The 21,859-nt window shown below is 32.2% G+C and overlaps 2 protein-coding genes across 2 annotated transcripts; one reads left to right on the top strand and one right to left on the bottom strand.

The window, feature by feature from the left end:
• Positions 1–400: 400 nt before the first annotated feature.
• LOC114275344 (ketol-acid reductoisomerase, chloroplastic) lies at positions 401–5,412 on the bottom strand. Its single transcript, XM_028217362.2, has 10 exons — positions 4,939–5,412; positions 4,756–4,848; positions 3,997–4,062; positions 3,756–3,896; positions 2,419–2,646; positions 2,226–2,343; positions 2,008–2,147; positions 1,701–1,868; positions 1,368–1,523; positions 401–1,067 (listed from the first exon to the last, which is right to left on the bottom strand). The coding sequence occupies exons 1-10, from the start codon at positions 5,308–5,310 to the stop codon at positions 717–719; spliced, it is 1,833 nt and encodes a 610-aa protein (XP_028073163.2). The 5' UTR covers positions 5,311–5,412; the 3' UTR covers positions 401–716.
• Positions 5,413–8,130: 2,718 nt separating this feature from the next.
• Positions 8,131–9,556, top strand: LOC145798062 (uncharacterized). Its single transcript, XM_082885524.1, has 2 exons — positions 8,131–8,363; positions 8,443–9,556. The coding sequence occupies exons 1-2, from the start codon at positions 8,131–8,133 to the stop codon at positions 9,554–9,556; spliced, it is 1,347 nt and encodes a 448-aa protein (XP_082741650.1).
• The last annotated feature ends 12,303 nt before the right edge of the window (positions 9,557–21,859 follow it).

Below are 21,859 nucleotides of genomic sequence, written 5' to 3' on the forward strand. Positions count from 1 at the left end.
GGAAAAGTTCTTATATATAGAGAGAAACATATATATCTGCACCGTATTTGTGATCTAAATTTTTCATTTTCTCTTTCTTTCTTGGAAAGCAAATGGAGAGTGTTGATTCATCAATGGTGGCTCAAGGTCGTTTGGCTGTTCTCTCAGCCCACCTTTCAGCTTCCGTCGAATCCAAAGCCTTCGTACCAGTTATCGAGGCCTTGTGCGTGTCCTCTCAATCGGTGATCGCGCACCGCCTCCAAATCTGAAGGGTTCGCTCACCATCGACGAGAGGACTGGTAAGAAGCACCAATTTCAGGTCTGTGAGGAAGGAACTTCTCTCCCTCAATGTGGAGAAAAACAAGAAAGAAATGAGAGAGGTATAAATAATTATAAAAGAATATTTTGATAAAATTAAACATTTATAATGGTAAATTATAAGGAATTTATTAAAAAGAAAGATGAGATATAACATTTTAAAACATATTTGAAAATTAGAAGGGAATTAATAAAAAAAAAAAAAAAAAACTTTTCCTAATTGAAGTAAATGTATAATTTTCAAAAAATGAGAACGGGCAAATGCCCTCCTGGACCGTATGTTGTTCCGTTCCTACCCTCAAATATCTCCCCTTAAACAGAAACTAGCTAAAGTGCAAACAGAAACTAGCTAAAGTGCAAAGTCAATATGTACATATTGTGCTTCAACACCTAGTTGATAACATGTTGTGCTTCAACACCTAGTTGCCGCACAGCTCTGGCCGAACAAAGTCAGCATGAGGCACAGAGATGTCCACAGTAGGCCTCAGTTGAGCCATCGCCCCATGCACGGGATCTGACAAGAAGTTGCTGATGAGGTCCTGGTTGATGGGAGCACCGTTATCTACTGCCACCAAGGCTTCCTGGGTCAGAATGTAGTCAAAACACGGGGCCCACTTCCTTAATCCTAGCCGAGCTGTAGTTGAACAGTTATCAACCATGAACGAGACTCCACGGGCATGCATGAATGGATTCAAAGAATCCACAGCCTCAATTACACTTTCGTTGATGATCTCAGAGTAGGAGTGTTCTTTCTTCCGTAGAACCTCAATCTGTTTTTACATACATATAATTTATAAAGATTTTCCCAGATCAAATGGTTGAAGACAACATACGTTCTCAGTACATCACAAATATCTTTCTTTACACCATGTTAAGTTCGACACGAATTCAAAAGACACAGCATTATTTGATTCACTATAACCGAGATCTATCCAATAAACCATACTTCTTCATTGACCGTGCTTAAATGAACACTCTCATTAAAAGCAACCCTAGCAATTGAAGTATGGTGCATGACGATTCTTTTAACAGTACACAAAGTCAACATACTAATGTGGAATAGTGCTTACCTGGGTCATCATTAATGCCATGTAGACACCAGCTGTAAACGGATATAATGGGCCTAGGTCACCCGCTGGACGTGTTGCTCGAACCCATTCACCAACTTTCCATATACTCGTCTGATCAATTTTGTCCATTGGGAATGCTGGGAACCCAGCCTTTTCCTGTAAGATTTTAAGGAGGTGGGGAAGCAAAAGGCATTCAGCAACACCAGTAAGAAAACATCTCACATCACTAATAATTTTTAGCAACATTATAAAGAACACAAAGGTTCACAAGCCTACATATAACATAACACGCATAGCACCTTTTTTTGACACATGGGAAAACAGAAGACTTACATAAAAGCAATGCCCAGCCAAGATAACTCTCTGGGTCTCGCTACAGCTGGCTTCAGTCTCATAGCACTCGTATAGTATACCTAAGCAGGGATTGTAAGAGGCACTATATGCAGCCTCAAACTTCCTTTTGCCATCTTCAGACAATGAATTATACACAGCCAACATGCCCTGTTAAGAGGGACCAAAGCAAACATGTGGTTACGTAAACATACTCATTTTGAAAAGATAAAAGGGGTTTCAAAGCTGGTCAAGAATCGGGACACACAAATTATTGTAAGGAATGAAATCCAAGATTTTGATCACTAACCTGAGTTGATATTGTCTTCGAAATATTCCCTGTTATACACTCAACAGTATTCTTGTAAGCCAAATCTTCACTCATTCCATTTTCAGTATACCTTCTGAACAAGGTCCCAACAATTCCACACACAGCACCAAGTAAAATGCCTATGAATCAAAACAAACAGATATTGGATATAACCTTGTGGAGAATAACAAAATAAGGATGAAGAAAACCACAAGCACCTTGCTTGCCAAATGTGCCACTCTTGCATTCCTGTTCCAGTGTAGTGGCAAATGTGAAAGTAGAACCAACAGCAACTGACCATCCAAGGGCAACATCAGTGGCCCTGCCATCAACATCCTGACCACAAGAAAACACAGAGAGGCAATAAGAAAACACAGAGGGTTTATATATATATATATATATATTATATACCTGGTGTACACCAAAACTAGAATTCATTCCAGCACCATTTATCTCCTTTCCTTGAACATAGAATCTCCTCACAGACGGACCCATTCCCTTGGGACATACAGCTATCACACTCATGTTCTTGGGGAAATCAAGACCCATTGACTGCAAATGGCCAAGAAGAAACCCATGGGACAGCCCAAGTATGCTGTTTGGCTTCATGTGGGAGAATATTTTCTCATAATTAACAGCCTGCAATTAATATTGATATTAAGAACAAGAGAACTGAATAGAACAAAGTGACATAACAGACACCCACATCAAGTTAAAATGCACAAATCATCTAACCCAAACCATTATAATTGACTACACTCCAACTAAGTCTCATAATCTTATGATTATTATTATGATAAGTCACTTCTTCTTCCTTTTTTTCCTTTTTTTATTTTTACTATGACAAGTCACTTCAACAGCCCCTGAGGCACTGCAGCCTGCAGGGAATTAGTAGCTGCAAGATTTGTTTTTATTTTTCCTCTACTTGGCCTTCACTTGCACTGAGTTGTATTTCTTTTGCTTTTCTTCGTCCTTGAAGGATCCTTAATCCTTCTTTCCATGAATTCCGTCACATTGATAAATATTTTGGTTTTTTTTTCTTTTAAAATAAATTATATGCAAGCCACTAATATCAATTTAAGATTTTATATATCTCTCTAAATTAGCCCTCATCTTGCATTCATATACTTCACTGCAATCACAACATATAATTGAGGAGATTCATTAATCAATCACTTTACTTATTACACAAGGCACATAAAGCAAGACTAGAAATAGGAGAACTTGATAGCTTTCTGGATGATGCAAGTTATTTTGCATCCGGCGTCAGGAGCAGCAGATTTGGCGGAATTAAATATCTTCTAGATGCAGCATTAAAGAGAAAGTGCAGAAGTTATGAATTCATAGATCACATTCTCTGTTAAACGCCAATAGAAGCGAAGGCAGGTTTAGGAATAAGTATTCACTAATTTAACGCTATACTTTTATTTTGAGGCACAAAAAGCAAGAACAGAGAAACTAATACTTTTTGTATGTAGCAATATCTTCTACATTCAGAAATAGAAATAACAGATTCACTAGACTTCAAAATTTCAAGAGGTCACAATTTCATATGCAGCATTAAAGAAGCACAAAAAGTTAGTTATAGTTTTAGAATCATATGCTCAGTTGCTCTTACTTGAAACCTTGATAATTGAATGGGAATGTAATGTGCAACAATAAGCCCCTTTTTTTTTTCCAAATTAGTTGGGGTCTCTGAGAATTTATAACCATGGAGCAACATCACCACAACTGTACAATCTACAAACCTGTGCTGCATCACAAATCAAGAGCAACACCAAATCACTGCCAGAAATTGTCTCCCATATGTCACCGAGGGTTCCAGTCTCTTCACTAAAACCAGCAGCACGTGCCTCAGCAAAGGAACGAGAACCCTTCCTGAGGCCAATCTGTATTACAAAGCCAACATAACAAACATGTTGAGAGAGACCAATTCACAAACCAAAAAGGGAAAAATAAATGTAAAATCAAAAGTAATACAAACATCACCTTGACCACAATGTCTGATTTTGCTTCTGCAAGAGAATCCCTCAGATTCTGAGCTTGAGCAGGGCCCTAAAATGAAAAAGAATGATGTTTCTCATCATAGTAATAGATATCCTTATTACTGATGTTCATCTCTTGAAAATCCACATTCATCACAGCACCAATAAAATAAATTTAGAGTATGAAAGTTCATTAATCCAACCAAATAGAGGGAAAATGTTGCACATTTAAACAAAATTACCAATATATGCTTTCACTCACAACAAGTAATACAAAAACAATGCAAACAAATGCATTTACTAATGTATCAGGTGAATCTCAAGATCACTATTGCATTAATTTCCTCAGTCCAAAATCAAATATAAAAAAAAAAATGATCGTCTTCTTTTCTTTTCTAAATGTCAGTTCATTTCTGGAGCAGACCACCATTATCACCTACCCATTCCCGAATACTCCTTCCTAATTCTAAAGCAAGTTTATCTTCAGAGTTATTTATTGCTTAAATCCTCCATAACTGAGCTAAAGCAAGTTTATCTTTTCGGAAACAAATATTTCAGTTTCCCACAATAAATATATATATATATATATATATGACATATCTTATCCTTCCAATAAACATCAAATTCGATCCTGGGTATCATTTAACATTTTGCTCCAATGCTTTCACTCTACAAACACAGGACTAGTAAAAAACAATAATCGCAAAAAACAATAAATTAATAATAAACAGAAGTCTTACAAGATCAAGGAAATTAAGGATACCTGTGAACCCCAACCGATAACACCAATTTGCTTAATGCCCTTGAAGGCATCAGGTAGCAAAGGAAACAGATCCCTCCCTCCTCTCACAATATACTACAAACGCACAAACCAATCATCACAAATTCACATAAATATATAGAGAGAGAGAGATTTAGGGAGAGAGAGAGGAAATGGGGAAAACACCTCAACTTGACCAGCGAGAGTAATTTTCTCCTTTTTGAAGACTGAGCTATCGAAATGGATCGAAGTTAGGGGCTTGGCCATAGAGACCATGCGAACTCCGAGAGCTGAGCCTGAGCCAACCCTGTTTTCAGGCAATTCTTTCGAAGACGAAGACGAAGACGAGAGAAACGAAGTTGCAGCAGCAGCAGCAGCAGCTGTCACTACTGAGGGAGGGAAGGCGGTAGCCGCCGCAATTAGTGATAAATTCACTGGCGATTTACATGGCAATTGTACTATGACAGGTTTAAGTTTGGGTTCTTGTTCCCGAAATTGACCGATTGAAGAGGAGTAGAGTTTCGCCATGAGAATATTAGGCTCTGCTGGTCCGATCATGTTGGCGCAGTCAAGTTAAGCGAGAAATTTATCGAATGAGAGGAAGGTAATGTAAGGTAATGTAGATTATTGAAATTTTATATCGAAAGAAGAAAGTGGCGCGGACCGTTGGGGGGGGGGGGGGGGGGGGGGGGGGGGGGGGGGTGTTGTGGTTCTATGTACACACGCCAAATTCCCACTTGTACACATATTTAATGATATTTAATTTTATTATAATTTTATCCGTAAATAAAATTTAGTATATTTGATTTGAGTTTTTTATATTAAGTTTTTTGAAAATAAACTGTTTTGATTTTCGTTTTTTTTTTTGTTTTTAGTAAATATTTTTAAAATTTTATAATTTTTTTACTTTTTTAGATGCACCTTACTTAGATGTATCTAAAAAGTATAAAATTTGTGAAAAAATATTTTTAAAAATTAATAAATACATAAAAATACAAAAAATGTACTGAATTCTTATATTTTTTTGTATTTTTGGTATTTAGTGAATTTTGAAAAGATTTTTTTTACAATTTTTTTACTTTTTAGATGCATTTATGTTAGGTGTGTCTAAAAAGTAAATAAATTGCTTAAAATATTAAAAAAATTCAGTAAAAACAAAAAAATACGAAAAATAAGAAAGTTGAATTTTCTGAAAAGTGTTTTTTAAAAAGTGAAAACAAGCAAGGTGATTGTTATTTTAGACATTATACCAATTCAAAACATCTCAATGCACACATCCATCCAGACTTCACATCTACTCCAAGTTTGTAGCTTCTTCCATTGAGCTAGAAGTGAAAGCACTCATTCATTCATTCATTCGTAGCTTCTTTCAAGTTTGTAGCTTCTTTCATTAAGTTTCAAGTTCGTAGATTCTCAATGGACTCATTCATCATACATTAAGCTATAAGGGAAAGCATCAACCTTTCTCATTCGTAGCTTCTTTCTCATTCATCATTGTTATGAAGGATTTGTCTTCTGAAAATCAACAAATAAATGTTTATGAGAAACATAGCGAAGGAAATGTGAGTTTCTCTTTCTTTCTTTTTTTCAGCGCTGTTCGAATAACCAGAGTCGAATTATATTATTTTGTTCGGAAATCTATACTACCGAAATAAGTATTTAATTTTGGAAGTTGCTGTCCGAAATAAGTATTTAATTTCGAAAGTTGTTATCTAAAATAAGTTAACTTTTACAACATTCAACTTCTGAAATTTTAAAATGAATTCGGACAACTACTTCCGAATGAAGTAAAAAAAAAAAATACATTTTATATTCCAAATTTGTAAATTTTATACCAAATTTACAGTTTCAAATTGCAAATTAATCTTTATAATGCCATTAAAATTTTTTAATGTTATACAAAACATGTAGGAATATGTGTCAACTCAAGGAAGTCAGGTTTGCGCAGATTTTGTGTTGGATTATACTACTCAATTCATAACTGAACAGGTTCACTGTACGAAATTATAATGATTATGTTTCGAATTGCTCAACAAATGTAAATGTTTGATAATATTTATTTGACTTTGTAGGTATTCAAAAGTAAGGATGAATTGCTCAACTAGGTACGTGAAGTTGGAAAGAGAAATGGTTTGGTCATTGTAATCAAAACATCAGACTATGGTAGAGGGAAAAAAAGACCCAGGATGTATCTTGCTTGTGAGAGGAGTGGCCAATATAGAGCGACAAAGAAGTTAAAACACGATGGCAACAATACATCAAGAATAACCGGTACGAAGAAGTGTGGTTGTCCTTTTGATATGAGGACTCACAGGTTTACCACACATGATGAATGAACATTGACCGTAGTATGCGGATTACATAACCATCCACCTGCGGAGCACCTTGAGGGACATTCATATGCGGGGAGGCTATCAAAGGATAAGAAAGCATTGTTAATGGATATGTCAAAAAGCATGGTTCGACGAAAAGAAATCCTAGTAAGCTTGAAACAGCAAGATGCCCTCAATGTAAGCACACTTAAAACCATTTACAATGTACGCCATTGAAACAGGGTGGTACAGAGAGCTGGAAGATCACAGATGCAACACTTATTGGGTAAATTGGCCAAGTATAATTACATTGAGCGCCATCGGTCTGAAGAGTCCACGATGACTGTGACAGACTTGTTTTGGGCTCATCCTACCAATTTGGACTTATTTCGGTCTTTCCCACGTATATTAATTATGGATTGCACATATAAAACCAACAAATATCGTCTTTCTCTTCTTGAAATTGTGGGAGTGACATCAACTGAAATGACTTTCTCTGTAGCTTTCGCATACTTACAGTATACACGCCAAATTCCCACTTATACACATATTTAATGATATTTAATTTTATTATAATTTTATCCCTAAATAAAATTCAGTATATTTGATTTGAGTTTTCTGGATTAAGTTTTTTGAAAATTGACTGTTTTGATTTTCGTTTTTTTTTTGTTTTTAGTAAATATTTTTAAATTTTTACACTTTTTTTACTTTTTTAGATGCACCTTACTTAGATGTATCTAAAAAGTATAAAATTTGTGAAAAAATATTTTTAAAAATTAATAAATACATAAAAATATAAAAAATGTACTGAATTCTTATATTTTTTTGTATTTTTGGTATTTAGTGAATTTTGAAAAGATTTTTAGATGGACATGAGAGGGTCGATAACTATGCGTGGGTGTTAGCTACATTGCGTGATGTCATGAATGGTTTTGTTGTGCCAACAATTATTGTTACTGACAGAGAGCTAGCCTTGATGAATGCCATACATAAGATATTCCCGAGTGGCAGACATTTATTATGTCATTGGCATATCAGTAAGAATGTATTGACCAAATGCAAGAAAATGTTTGAGACACAACAGAAATGGGAGAAGTTCAACCATGAGTGGAACTCTTTAATGTATTCATCTTCTGAAATTCAATACGATGAGCGTCTTAAATCATTACTTAAGGAATTCAGTAGTTATCCTGATGCAATCAAATACGTCATGGATACTTGGTTGGTTCCTTACAAGGAGAAATTTGTGGCGGCATGGACAAACACGTGTATGCATTGTGGCAATGTTGCAACGAACCGGTAAGATTAGTTTTGTTCAATATGTTATTAATAAGTGCCATGTACTTGATTTTAATTTGACTTGCATTGAATTGAACAGGGCTGAGAGTGCACATGCAAAACTTAAAAGACAATTGAGTTCATGTCAAGTCTCATTTCAGGCATCATTTGAGAAAATACACAGTCTGCTTAAGTTGCAACACACTGATATCAAGGCTTCATTTGAGAAAAGTCTAACTGTTGTGCAACATCAATTTAAACCTTCTCAGTTTAGAGAGCTACGGGGTAATGTGTCTATCTCTATATTAGAGTATTTGCTTGTAAAGAGTAAGAGAGCCAATTCCATTGGTATTGATGTTGAAAGTTGTGGATGCGTCATTCGCCACACTCATGGTTTACCTTGTGCCTATGAGATTGCTGACTACATCAGACAAGATCGTCATATACCACTTACTACCATACACTCACAGTGGAGGCAACTTCATATCTCCATATGCAAGAAAGAAAAGGAAATAAAGGTGAGTTGTCATGCAGAAGTAAAGTTGTTTGTAAACAAGTTTAATGAAAGTGATAGAACCATGCGGTTGGAGCTTTTGAAGAAGTTGAAAGAGATTGTATATCCGGGAAGCACTTTTCTTGTTGAGCCGGAGGTGAAGCCCAAAACACGTCATCGGGATCATAAGAAGATCAATATTTCTACCCGTCGTGACCCGTGTGCATTTGAGTTGGTGCAATCTGGGCATGATTCCTTCTCACCTAGGGACACTCAAATCACTACATTAGCTTCTACTCTGGAAACCAAGAAGAAGCGACCTGCTAAGGGAAATGAGAGGGTGAATGCGAAAGGAAAGGTATACATTACTAGAACAGTGAAACCTGGTGCATATGTTGATGCTTTCCCTTCTGGGTTGAAACCATACATTAAGTTTGTCAAAGATGTAGCTACAGATGGGAATTGTGGTTTCAGGGCTATAGCTGCTTCAATTAGTCATACAGAAGATGATTGGGCTCAAGTTAGGCGTGATCTGTTGGGTGAGTTGCACACACACAAAGAGGAATACATTACACTTTATGGGTCCTACGAAAGGTTTGAAGAATTGACAAGTATATTGTCATACTTTGAAGACAGTCCTGGATACTCACATTGGATGACTATGCCAGACATGGGGCATCTTGTTGCATCGTGCTACAATCTTGTGTTATACCATTTGTGATTACAGCAATGTCTCACCTTTTTACCTCTTAGAACAGTGCCAGTACCTCAACTTGATAGACGTGAGATTGCCATTGGGTTTGTCAACAGAAATCATTTCGTCCAGGTATAACAGAAACTTATAAATTTGTGCATGTACAAGAAGTTATGAGGTATGACTACTAACTCAATTGATATTTGGTGCAGGTTTTGTTGTAGCCAGGCCATCCATTTCCTTTTATAGCCACTAATTGGCGAAAATACCGTCACCCTTACGCTGTCGACTGAGATGATGCATATGTGCGTCGCATTCAACATTTCAAGGACATTATTCATGATAATGTAGCTACTCGAGAGATATTTGATGTTGTTGATGTCGCATGACACATGTATGCATTTGACAATGTTAGAATTATGAAAGAAATTAATGGATGTGTTTTTGATGTTGATGTGTTATGTGGCATGGATTGAATGTTATCGACCATTGTTACCATTCCATTGTAATAAAAAAATATCATTTACAAAATTAACGACCATTGTTACCATTCCATTATAATAATAAAATGTCATTTTCAATGGTATCAACCATTGTTGTCATTTCATTCTAATAAGAAAATATTAACTACTGTTACCATTACAATAATATCATCTTACAAAAAACACCACAAAAAATTCATCAACTAACAAATAACATGTCACGAATCAGATGTATGCCTACTCCTAGGCCGACGACTGTATGTCAATGTCAGAGATGGAAAGTGACCTCCAGTATAACTAGGTCCAGCTTCGTCAATGTGCTGACCTTGAAAGACATGCGTCATACTCTCGATAGCCTGATAAAGTCGATGAGGATGTCAAATCCCCTCCTCATAACCAGCGTCAATAATAGGATGTGAAATCTGCAGTGCATGTGCAATACGCTGCATTTGAAAAGAATATCACATTTTAGGGAACATATCAGAAAATAAAAAATAAGTTACAAATGCATAAAATAGGATAATATATTACATCGGCATGTTGGCTGAAATCCTAGTGGTCATGGACACGCGGCTCATCAATGTGCTCAACATATAGGTGCGTGATATTTTTATACCAATCCATGTAACCCGACACACATTCCCAAGGCTGACGAACTGGTGTGCTCCTCCGTTGCTCAGACAACACGTGGTTATCCCAAGCCTCCCAGATCCTATCCAAGTATCTATACATGACTGTATATCGTGTAGATATGTTGCCTCGAGCACCACGACTGGGAGCTAGCGGTGCATCTGGGATGGTTTAAACCTTGCCAAACTGCCTCAGAACTCTATCTGGATGATAGGGTTTGACAACGTCTAAGCACTTTAAGCATCCATAGTAGAACGTAACCGGGTTACATGGATGCCGGTCTCTGCAGTTGTGGTATGGATCCCAAATAACTTGTAAACGTAAAGTGTTTTTGAATTAAAGTATATAAAGAGTAAGATAAATGGAAAGTGTTAAAATTATCTCAGGACGAGTAAACTTACTTCAGTAGCTACCAAACTGTCAAGCTCTGCTCAAAAAGATTTCAAATGATCAATGGAGGAACCCGCCTCTCTCCTAGATGCCCAATGGTACACGTGTGGCATGTCTTCATTGTAGCCCGTGTCCTGGTGAGGTCGAAATGCTCGGAAGTGCTCATAAATCCACGCCTCCAAAAGAGTCATATAACCACCCATCAGCTTAACCCCAGACCGGCTAGCATACCCCAACAGTCTGTATAAAAAAAATAATGCAGCAGCACCCCAACGCGTAAGTATGAATGGATCCCAAATCCATCAATAAGCCAAGGTAAACAACAGGAACCCTGCCCCCACTCTTGTCGCTGAAGAGTGTACATCCCAACAGAAATAACAAATAACCTCTAGCAGCGCACTGTATAGCTTCATCGGGGTCTGAATCTGTGACACCAGCAAACTGACTTCATAACCACTCAAGCCTGACTGAATTGCCACCAACAATAGAAACCTCTTCATGTGCTACAAGTTCAGTAATCCCCAAGCCATAAACCAGTAGTGTAACTCCATGATGATCTGTCACATCTGGTACACTGACTGATTTGCCTGCAATGGGAAAGCCAAGAATAGTGCCAACATCATCTAGGGTCAAGGTCATCTCACCAACTGTCATGTGAAATGTGTTCATCTCAGGTTGCCATCTCTCAACAAAACTAGAGATTAGAAGTTTGTTGACGAACCGATAAGTGCAACGAGCTAACTGTGACACTCTAGACTGCTCAATAATGGCTTTGAATCTGGTGTTGTTGTCTACTGACCACCATGGCCATGCAAGGATTTTCGAGGAGTGATTATGACATTTTAGGGGCCCTCGTTCCTATAACACAAATAATATCTCATTAGAAACTACCATACAACACATATAGAAAAAAAAAAAATCATATACAAATGAATTTCACTTCTATTCAGGAATGTTTACCTCCCCGTGCCAAACAGCTGCAGTGACATGACTATTGAAATTCCGCAGTATTGATGGATTAGTCGGTCCACCTGGAAGAGCATGAGTAAGGTCCTCTTCTTGGACAGGAGGAGAATCAGGTAAAGAGGCATCCCCCACAGCAATGTCAGGCATATCATAACCTTGAACTCGTCTTTGGCTTCGGCTCTGACTTTGACTGGCACTAGGGATATCATATTCTACCGAAACTGGATCATGACCTCGACCACGACCTTGACCTCATCCTCGCCCACGCCTTCGTTCCCGTTCATGGTCTACATCCAAATCACGACGTCTTCTATTTGAAGCAGTAAGTGGGACACGTTGTTGACATTCAGAATCCATATTATCTGCAAAAAATAATATGTTTAATGACTATACAATTGAAACAAGGAAGCTTCTAGTTGCACACACCCATTCCCCTCTTTACACATCTTTTTCAATAAATAATTGGTTCAGAAGTTGAATTCCGAAAATAAACAATTGGTTCGGAAGTAGCATTTCGAAAATAAACAACTTGTTCGGAAGTAGAGTTCATAATTTTTTTTATTTTTTTGACATTCAACTTCCGAATGTGTTTATTTAATGTCTATAATAGTAATTTCACTTGAAAATAAAATTATAATAAAAATAATTTTTATTAAGTGTGTGTAAAGAGGGGAACGGGGATGTGGGAATAAAAGCTCCCTTCAAACAAGAATATACAAAAGAAGGGGGAAAAAAAAAAAAACTGTTCAGAAGTTGAAATCCGAAACTACATATTCTGTTCAGAAGTTGAAAACCGAAACACAAACTTAATTTCGGAAGTTGAGTGTTGTCCGAATTCAAAGTTTTCGGAAGTTGACTATCGAAACAATGAAAATTTTTCGAAAATTTACTGTTGAAATTAATGATTATTTTCGAATTTCTACGTCCGAACAATTTGTTATCTTTCGGAAAACCAGTTCCGAACAACTTGTTCGTTTTGAAAATGGTTTAATACAACTCTACATTACAAATGAAAAAATAATCATTAATTTCAATAGAACATGGGATATGCTAGCCGTTGGGAGCTATTTGGAAAATGAAAAAATTAAAGATCGGTGAAAAAAGTTACCCCAACTGTGTGAAGTAGGGAGCTATTTGCACCGTTGGGAGAGCAATGTGAGAGATGCAGCTTCAATGGGTGTGCACCGTCGGGAGAGCTGGGTTTGAGGGTATGGGGGATGTGTGTGTGTGAGGGTAGATGTGGAATCAAATGTGTGTGTAGTGAGTAAAATAATTAGAAATTAATTTTTTTGGTGTGTGTAGTGAAAAGGATGTGCAAAGAGGGGATTTGGTGTGTGTAAATAAAAGCTCCTGGAGGGGGGAGATGGGTTCTTATAACTCTAAGGGCAAATTACCAACACTCTCCTCGAGTTTGGATTAAAATACAAATTTCTTTTGAAGTTTGAGCAATTATAAATTTATCCTGAAGGTTATATTTGTATAATAAATTAGGGATTAATTTGTTATGTAAATATAAATTTCATGAGATAATTTGTTATGAAAATATAAATCTCAAATGGTGAGATATAATTTTTCAAATTTTAGAAAGAATCTGTATTTTAATCAAATCTTGACGGGGGTTGTAATTTGCCCCAACTCTAATGTAGGGCTATAACGTGTTATTGAACGCTTCGCGAACGTAACAAACAAAGATGAACTCGCTTCAAATGTCCGACACGTATATTGGTGTGGTTGTCATGACACGTGTCGAAATCAGGTGCCGAGTCGGAGACAAAAACACACCATAAGCGTCTGTAGATTAAAATCTCTGATTACTTTGTTGCTCATGCCAAGGTGGGTGAGAATCCGGATCCTCGGTAGCCTTTTCCTGTAGCGCCCCAAAACGACGCCGTTTTGGGGCAACTTTTCAAGAAAAAAAAAAAAAGAAAAAAGAAAAGAAAGAAAGAAAGGAACAGAACTGAGAGAGGGGGAAGAACCAAGAAGAACAGAACTCGGGGAAGAACCCATTAATGGCGTCGAAAAATGGGGTTGTGTTCGAAGAGGAGCAACAATCGAATTTTTTTTTTTTTGTGTGTGTGTCTCTGTTTTTTCTGATTTTTATAGAGTTAGGATTGATCTTCCCGCCATTGAAGTCCGATAGAGGCAAACCAGGAAGAAGAAAAGATGAAAACTAGGAAGAAAAAGAATAAGAAAGAAGAATCACAACAGAAAAAAATCCACACCCAGTAAACCACTTAATATTACAAATTGCAAATGATCTGTTTGCAGAATCACAACACCCATTACAAGTGTACACCTACCTCTCTCTCTCTCTCTCACACACACACACACATATGTACATATATATATATATATATAGATGAAATTGTTTTCATATGAGCTTGAAATTGTATTTCGAAAATTTCATGCATCTGATCTTTGAAGTTCTCAAACCCACTTTGTTTTCAAATATATGTATATATCCAAAAAAAAAAAAAAATTCATGAATGAAACCCACAAAATATACATATATATATATATATAGGTATATATGAAATTGTTTTCAAATATTGATATGAGTTTGAAATTGTATATGAATCTGATCTTGGAGTTTGAAATTGTTTTCATTTCAAACCCACTTCGAAAACTTCATAAACCTGAAAACCCACTTTGTTTGAAAACCCACTTTGTTTTCAATTATATGTATATATCCAAAAAAAAAAAAAAAAAAAAACTTCATGAATGATTTGTATGTTCCAAAACAAACCCACGTGATTTTTTTGTTCCGATCTCTTTAAGGCAATGCTATTTGTATGATTTGGATCAAATGGTCTCAGATCTTATTTTTTGTATGTATAGATCAAACAAAAAATATGATTCGGAACAGAAAAAAATGTTGAGGAAATCATACAGATCGTTTTGGATCTCTTCAATTGATTATCTTGCCAATCTCTTCAAGGCGATACAGATCGGAACTGTTCCTCATGTCCTTCATCTGCTTCATCCGTGCTCCTCTCCTTTCTGAGTTTACCCACCGTTGCATCTTTCTTCTTCCCCATTTCCTTTCTGAGTTCTGCTCTGTCTTTCTTTTTTTTCTTTTCTTTTTTTTTTCTTGAAAAGTTGCCCCAAAACGGCGTCGTTTTGGGGCGCTACAAGAAAAGGCTACCGAGGATCCGGATTCAAGTGGGTGAGACCCAAAGAAAACTGACTGCTAGTTAATCCTTGTCTAGTTTTTTCCTTTTAAAAGACACTAAACGAAGGTTTGATTTGAAAAGTTGATTATTTTAATAAATTATTTTAATAAATTAAAATAATTATTTTTGAGAAGAGAGTTGAATTTTTTTGTAATTAAATATAATATTTATTAAAAAAATAAAATAATTATAAATTTGATGTTATATTTTATATTATTAATTATTTTAATTTATTTTATCTTTTAATACTATTTTAACCTGAAAAGTCAAAAAAAATTCTTCCCAAACACTCCTTGCATGACTACCACTGTTTGCCTATAATTTTTCTTTTATTGCAATTACTATATGTTTTTGTTCCTTTTTTTTTTTTCAAAAGAAAAATGTATTAAAATAAAAAAAAATAAAATTTGATTTTTTTTTTTAATTTTATAATTCTTTGACTTTTTGACTACTATTTGACATTAGCCTACGTATAAAAAAAAAATAAAAATATTTGATGCCCACAAAATATTTCCTCCACCCCCCAAAATGAATGTAAGATTCATTCCAACTAAGGGCTCTTTTAAGAAGTGGATTAGTAGACAAAAGGCAGTTTTTTAATTTATTTTAAGTTATATATTCTCTCACACTTTTTATATATTTTTTAAAAAATTTAAAAAGTCAAAAATTTAACTTTTAACTATTTTTTCAAAATAGGCCCAAGGGTTCGTTTGGAAAGTGGGCTGGCTTTTTTATTTTTTTAACTATTTTAGTCTGTGGCTAAAAAGCCTCGTTTGAAAAGGTTTTTGACTTTTTTGTGAGAGAAATAATGTAATGATTAATGGTTAGCTGTAATATTTTGTCTTATTAAACTAAAAAATTATTTTATTTTTTATGACTATTTTAACCAAAAAAAAATTTCAAAACTAATTTTTCCAAACGAGCTCTAAATAACATACCCATATTCATGGATTTGGAGGGAATAATTTGTATGGATATACAACATTGCTCATAGTACAAAAAATAAATAAATAAATAATCCAAATACTAACATAACAAGATGTCATGCTAATAAGTGTCCTCATACTTGATAATAAATAGTTTGTGAGTTTATTTTCATTAAATACATATTGTAATTTGTTAAATCTTGATTAATAATTAGTTTTATTTATAAAAATGTAGATTATAAATTATAAAAAATATTATATATAAATTCAAAAGTTATAAAAATAATCATCAAACAATAAATGCATCTAATTAAATTCATAAATTAAAAATAGAAAGCTATTGAAACCAAGGTCAATTAATACAATTATAAACATACTTTAACTAGTGTTCTGGCCACTTATTAGCATGTATATCTCTATCTATATCTCTATCTATCTATATCTATATATTTATATTTATCTATACATATATTAAGTAAAATAGGGTTTTTAACCCCAAATCCTGTGGGAGCCCCAATTTTTCAATCTAAATTTCCTGATTTTTTGATTTAAAAAAAAATATTAGCATTTACTAACATCTCCCAACTCTCAAGTCTTACCCTCATAATAATACTTTAATGCATTAAGAACAAGCATAAAAAAAATTCTTTGAAATCGAACACATATGAATTCCTTGAAAAGTCCCAACACAAATGATTATTATCCCTCATAATAACACTTTAATACATTAAGAACAAACATAAAAAAAATTTCTTGAAAAGTCTAACGCATATGATTATTATCAAAATATTAAACTTTAATATAATATAATAAAAAAAAAGACATTTAATTCCTTGAAAAGTCGAACATATATGATTATTATCAAAATATTAAACTTTAATATAATATAAAAAAGGAAAAAAAAGAAGACATTTAAAAAAAATCATTTAAAAATCACAATTCACATATATAGATAATTATAAACACAATAAAATAGGAGGGCATTTATGTCTACATTTTTTTTTATAAGATCTCCTCTATTATAATAAGATAGTACTTTATTTCTCTCATCTTATAATCTATGTATATATATTATATTATATATTATCCATCTATCTATACTATAGATTAAGTAAAATGGGGTTTTTAAACCCAAGTCTTGTGGGAGCTCAAATCTTTCAATCTAAATTTCTTGATTTTTTAATTTAAAAAAAAAAAACTTTACCATTTATTAACTTCTCCTAACCCCCAAATCTTACCCTCATAATAACACTTTAATGCATTAAAAACATGCATAAAAAAAATATTTGAAATTCAACACATGAATTTCTTGAAAAATCTCAACACATATGATTATTATCCCTTATAATAATACTTTAATGCATTAAAAACAAGCATAAAAAAATTTCTTAAAAAGTCCAACACATGATTATTATCAAAATATTAAACTTTAATATAATATAAAAAAGGAAAAAAAGAAAACATTTAAAAAAAAAAGACATTTAAAAATCACAATTCACGTATATAGATAATTGTAAATATATTAAGGAAAATGGGGTTTCTAAACCCCAAGCTTTGTGAAAGCTCCAATCTCTCAATCTTAATTTTCTAAATTTTTGATTTAAAAAAAAATCTCAGCATTTATTAATTTGGTCAAAATATCCTGATCAGCATTTATTAATTTTTTTCAATCTATATGCCTGCATTTATTAATTTGGTCAAAATCTTTGATTAGCATTTAAAATCCCCTCATACAAATAATTATAGATATAGGCTATGTATAATTACTGCAGTAGCCTTTTTAATTTCTTCTGTATACTATGGTTAGTGATAAGATTATTAAATTATTTTTATAAAAAATCTTAAAAAACATAATTTATATATTAAAAAAAATTAAAATAAATATGATTATTATCAGAATATTAAACTTTAATATAATATAATAAAAAAAGAAGACATTTAATTCCTTGAAAAGTCCAACACATATGATTATTATCAAAATATTAAACTTTAATATAATATAAAAAAGGAAAAAAATAAGAGATTTAAAAAAAAAAAAAAAAAACATTTAAAAATCGCAATCTATACTATATATTAAGCAAAATGGAGTTTTTAACCCCAAGTCTTGTGGGAGCTCCAATCTCCCAATCTAAATTTCCTGATTTTTTGATTTTTTTTTTTTAAAAATCTTGGCATTTATTAACTTCTCTAACTCTCAAGTCTTACCATCATAATAACACTTTAATGCATTAAAAACAAGCATAAAAAAAATTCTTTGAAATCCAACACATATGAATTCTTTGAAAAGTCTCAACACATATAATTATTATCACTCATAATAACAATTTAATACATTAAGAACAAGTATGAAATTTTTTTTTTGAAAAGTTCAACACATATGATTATTATCAAAATATTAAACTTTAATATAATATAATAATAATAATAAAAGACATTTAATTCCTTGAAAAGTTCAACACATATGATTATTATCAAAATATTAAACTTTAATATAATATAAAAAAGAAAAAAAAGAAGACATTTAAAAATAAAAATAAAAACATTTAAAAATTACAATTCACATATATAGATAATTGTAAACACGATCCGTGCATAGTACGGGTGATAAGCAAAAGGGGGTTTTTAACCCCAAGCTTTTTTGGAGCAACAATCTCCCAATCTAAATTTCCTGATTCTTTGATTTTAAAAAAAAAAAAACCTTAGCATTTATTAACTTCTCCCAATCCCCAAGTTTTACCCTCATAATAATACTTTAATGCATTAAGTACAAGCATGAAATTTTTTTTTTGAAATCCAACACATATGAATTCCTTGAAAAGTCCCAACACATATGATTATTATCCCTCATAATAACACTTTGATGCATTAAGAACAAACATAAAAAAAAAAAAAAATCTTGAAAAGTCCAACACATATGATTATTATCAAAATATTAAATTTTAATATAATATAACAAAAAAAAAAGACATTTAATTCCTTGAAAAGTCCAACACATATGATTATTACCAAAATATTAAACTTTAATATAATATAAAAAAGGAAAAAAAGAAGACATTTAAAAAAAATAAAAAAATATACATTTAAAAATCGCAATTCACATAAATAGATAATTGTAATCTATAGTATATATTAAGCAAAAGGGGGTTTTTAACCCACAAATCTTGTGGAAGCTTCAATATCCCAATCCTAATTTTCTAATTTTTTGATTTAAAAAAAAACTCAGCATTTATTAATTTCTCTCAATCCCCATGCCTTTTGGGAGATTTGGTCAAAACTCCCTCATAATTATTTTATCGTTTTATTTACTATTTTAATGGTTATTCTTTACAATTATTTTTTTTATTATGAAAAAAATATGATTGTAATTAGATAACATAAAAATATTTGTGATTTGTATGATTGAAGTTATCTCCTTTTTTGATGTATTTGGCCTAGCAAAAAAAAAAAAATTATAATTTGTATTTGGTTTAGCAATTTCTTCTTTGTGTACTATTTTAATGGTTCTTTAAATGGTTCTTTTGATTGAAGTTATCTCCTTTTGTGATTTGTAAAAAAAAAAAAATTGTAATTTGATATTTTAATATGATTGAAGTTAGATAAATATAAATACTCACAAAGAGAAAAATGTGATTGTAATTAGTTCAACAGTTTTTTTTTTTTTAATGTGATTGTAGTTGGTTCAATGATTCTTTTTTTTAATGAGATTGTATTGTAATTAGTTTAATGGTTCTTTTTTTTTCATTTGTCTTTTTTTTATTATAAGAAAAATGTGATGTGATTATAATTTGTTCAATGGTTTTATTTTTTAATGTGATTGTATTATAGTTAGTTCAATAATTTTTTTTTTCATTTACTTTTTTTTATTATGAGAAAAATGTGATGTGATTGTAGTTTGTTCAATGGTTTTTTTTTAATGTGATTTAATTGTTTTATTTACTGTTATAATGGTTCTTCTTTACAATTATTTTTTTTATTATGAAAAAATATGATTGTAATTAGATAGCATAAAAATATTTGTGATTTGTATGATTGAAGTTATCTCATTTTTTGATTTGTTTTTGTTCTAGCTAAAAAAAAAATTATAATTTGATTTTTTAAGATGATTGAAATTAGATAAATATAAACACTCACAAAGAGAAAAATGTGATTGTAGTTAGTTCAACGGTTCTTTTTCTTAATGTGATTATAGTTAGTTCAATGGTTATTTTTTTTTAATGTGATTGTATTGTAATTAGTTTAATGGTTCTTTTTTTCATTTACTTTTTTTATTATCGGAAAAATGTGATATGATTGTAGTTTGTTCAATGATTCTTTTTTTTAATGTGATTGTATTGTAGTTAGTTCAATGGTTCTTTTTTTCATTTATTTTTTTTATAATGAGAAAAATGTGATGTGATTGTAGTTTGTTCAATAATTTTTTTTTAACGCGATTTAATCGTTTTATTTACTGCTTTAATGGTTCTTTTTTATAATTATTTTTTTATTATGAAAAAAATATGATTGTAGTTAGATAGCATAAAAATATTTGTGATTTGTATGATTGAAGTTATCTCATTTTTTTTTATTTGTATTTGGTCTAACCCAAAAAAAATTATAATTTGATTTTTTAATATGATTGAAGTTAGATAAATATAAGCACTCACAAAGAGAAAAATGTGATCGTAGTTAGTTTAACGGTTATTTTTTTTAAAATGTAGATTGATCAGAAGAATGTCTATACATTTCAGAAGGTTAAAAAAAATGTAAGTATAACATTTTTACTTTATAACATTATAAATACATAATATATGTGTTGTTCTTTAATTATAGTACTAAGCCTTTGTTTGGCAATGACTTTTTTAGTTGACTTTTTGGCCTTTTTAACTTTTTTAGTCTGAGACTTTTTTGTTCGTTTGGTATTCTTGATTGACTTTTTTGGCTTTTTAGCTTTGAAATAGTGAATTTTTTTTGTCCTTTTGTGATTTTTGGCTTTCTGTGATTTTTTGAATTTTTTTTGTCTTTTTGTGATTATTTAGCTAAATATGATAACCAAACACCACCTAACTATCACGTTGACAATGCAGGAATGCTGATGTAATACTCACAACAATTTAGATTTTAGTTATTTTTTTGTTTTACTTATGCAGTGAATTTCGAACAAATGTAATAAATTCTTATTTTTATTACTTTAATTGTGCAATGTCAACATTTTCTTTTAAAATTACATATATTTTATACTAACAATTTATAAATATGTTTGACATAATATAAATATTTTTTTTTTAATTTAATCTCGTGTATAGCACGGGTGATATGCTAGTGAATATTATCAAAATATTAAACTTTAATATAATATAAAAAAGAAAAAAAAAAGACATTTAAAAAAAAGAAAAAAGAAGACGAAGTGGTGAAACACAACCCGTGCATAGCATGGGTGATATGTTAGTAAATATATTAAGGAAAAGGAGGTTTCTAAACCCCAAGCCTTTCGGGAGCTCCAATATCTCAATCTTAGTTTTCTAAATTTTTGATTAAAAAAAAAAAAAACTCAGCATTCATTGATTTGGTCAAAATTTCCTGATCAGTATTTATTAACTTTTTTCAATCCACATGTCTGCATTTATTGATTTGGTCAAAATACCTGATTATCATTTAAAATCCCCTCATACAAATAATTATAGATACAGCCCGTGCATAGTTATTGCAGTAGCCTTTTTAATTTATCCTGTACACTATAGTTAGTGATAAGATTGTTAAATTATTTTTATAAAAAATCTTAAAAAA

Source organism: Camellia sinensis, chromosome 8 (assembly GCF_055761805.1).
Source record: "Camellia sinensis isolate YWXY chromosome 8, ASM5576180v1, whole genome shotgun sequence".
Classification (NCBI taxonomy): Eukaryota; Viridiplantae; Streptophyta; class Magnoliopsida; order Ericales; family Theaceae; genus Camellia; species Camellia sinensis.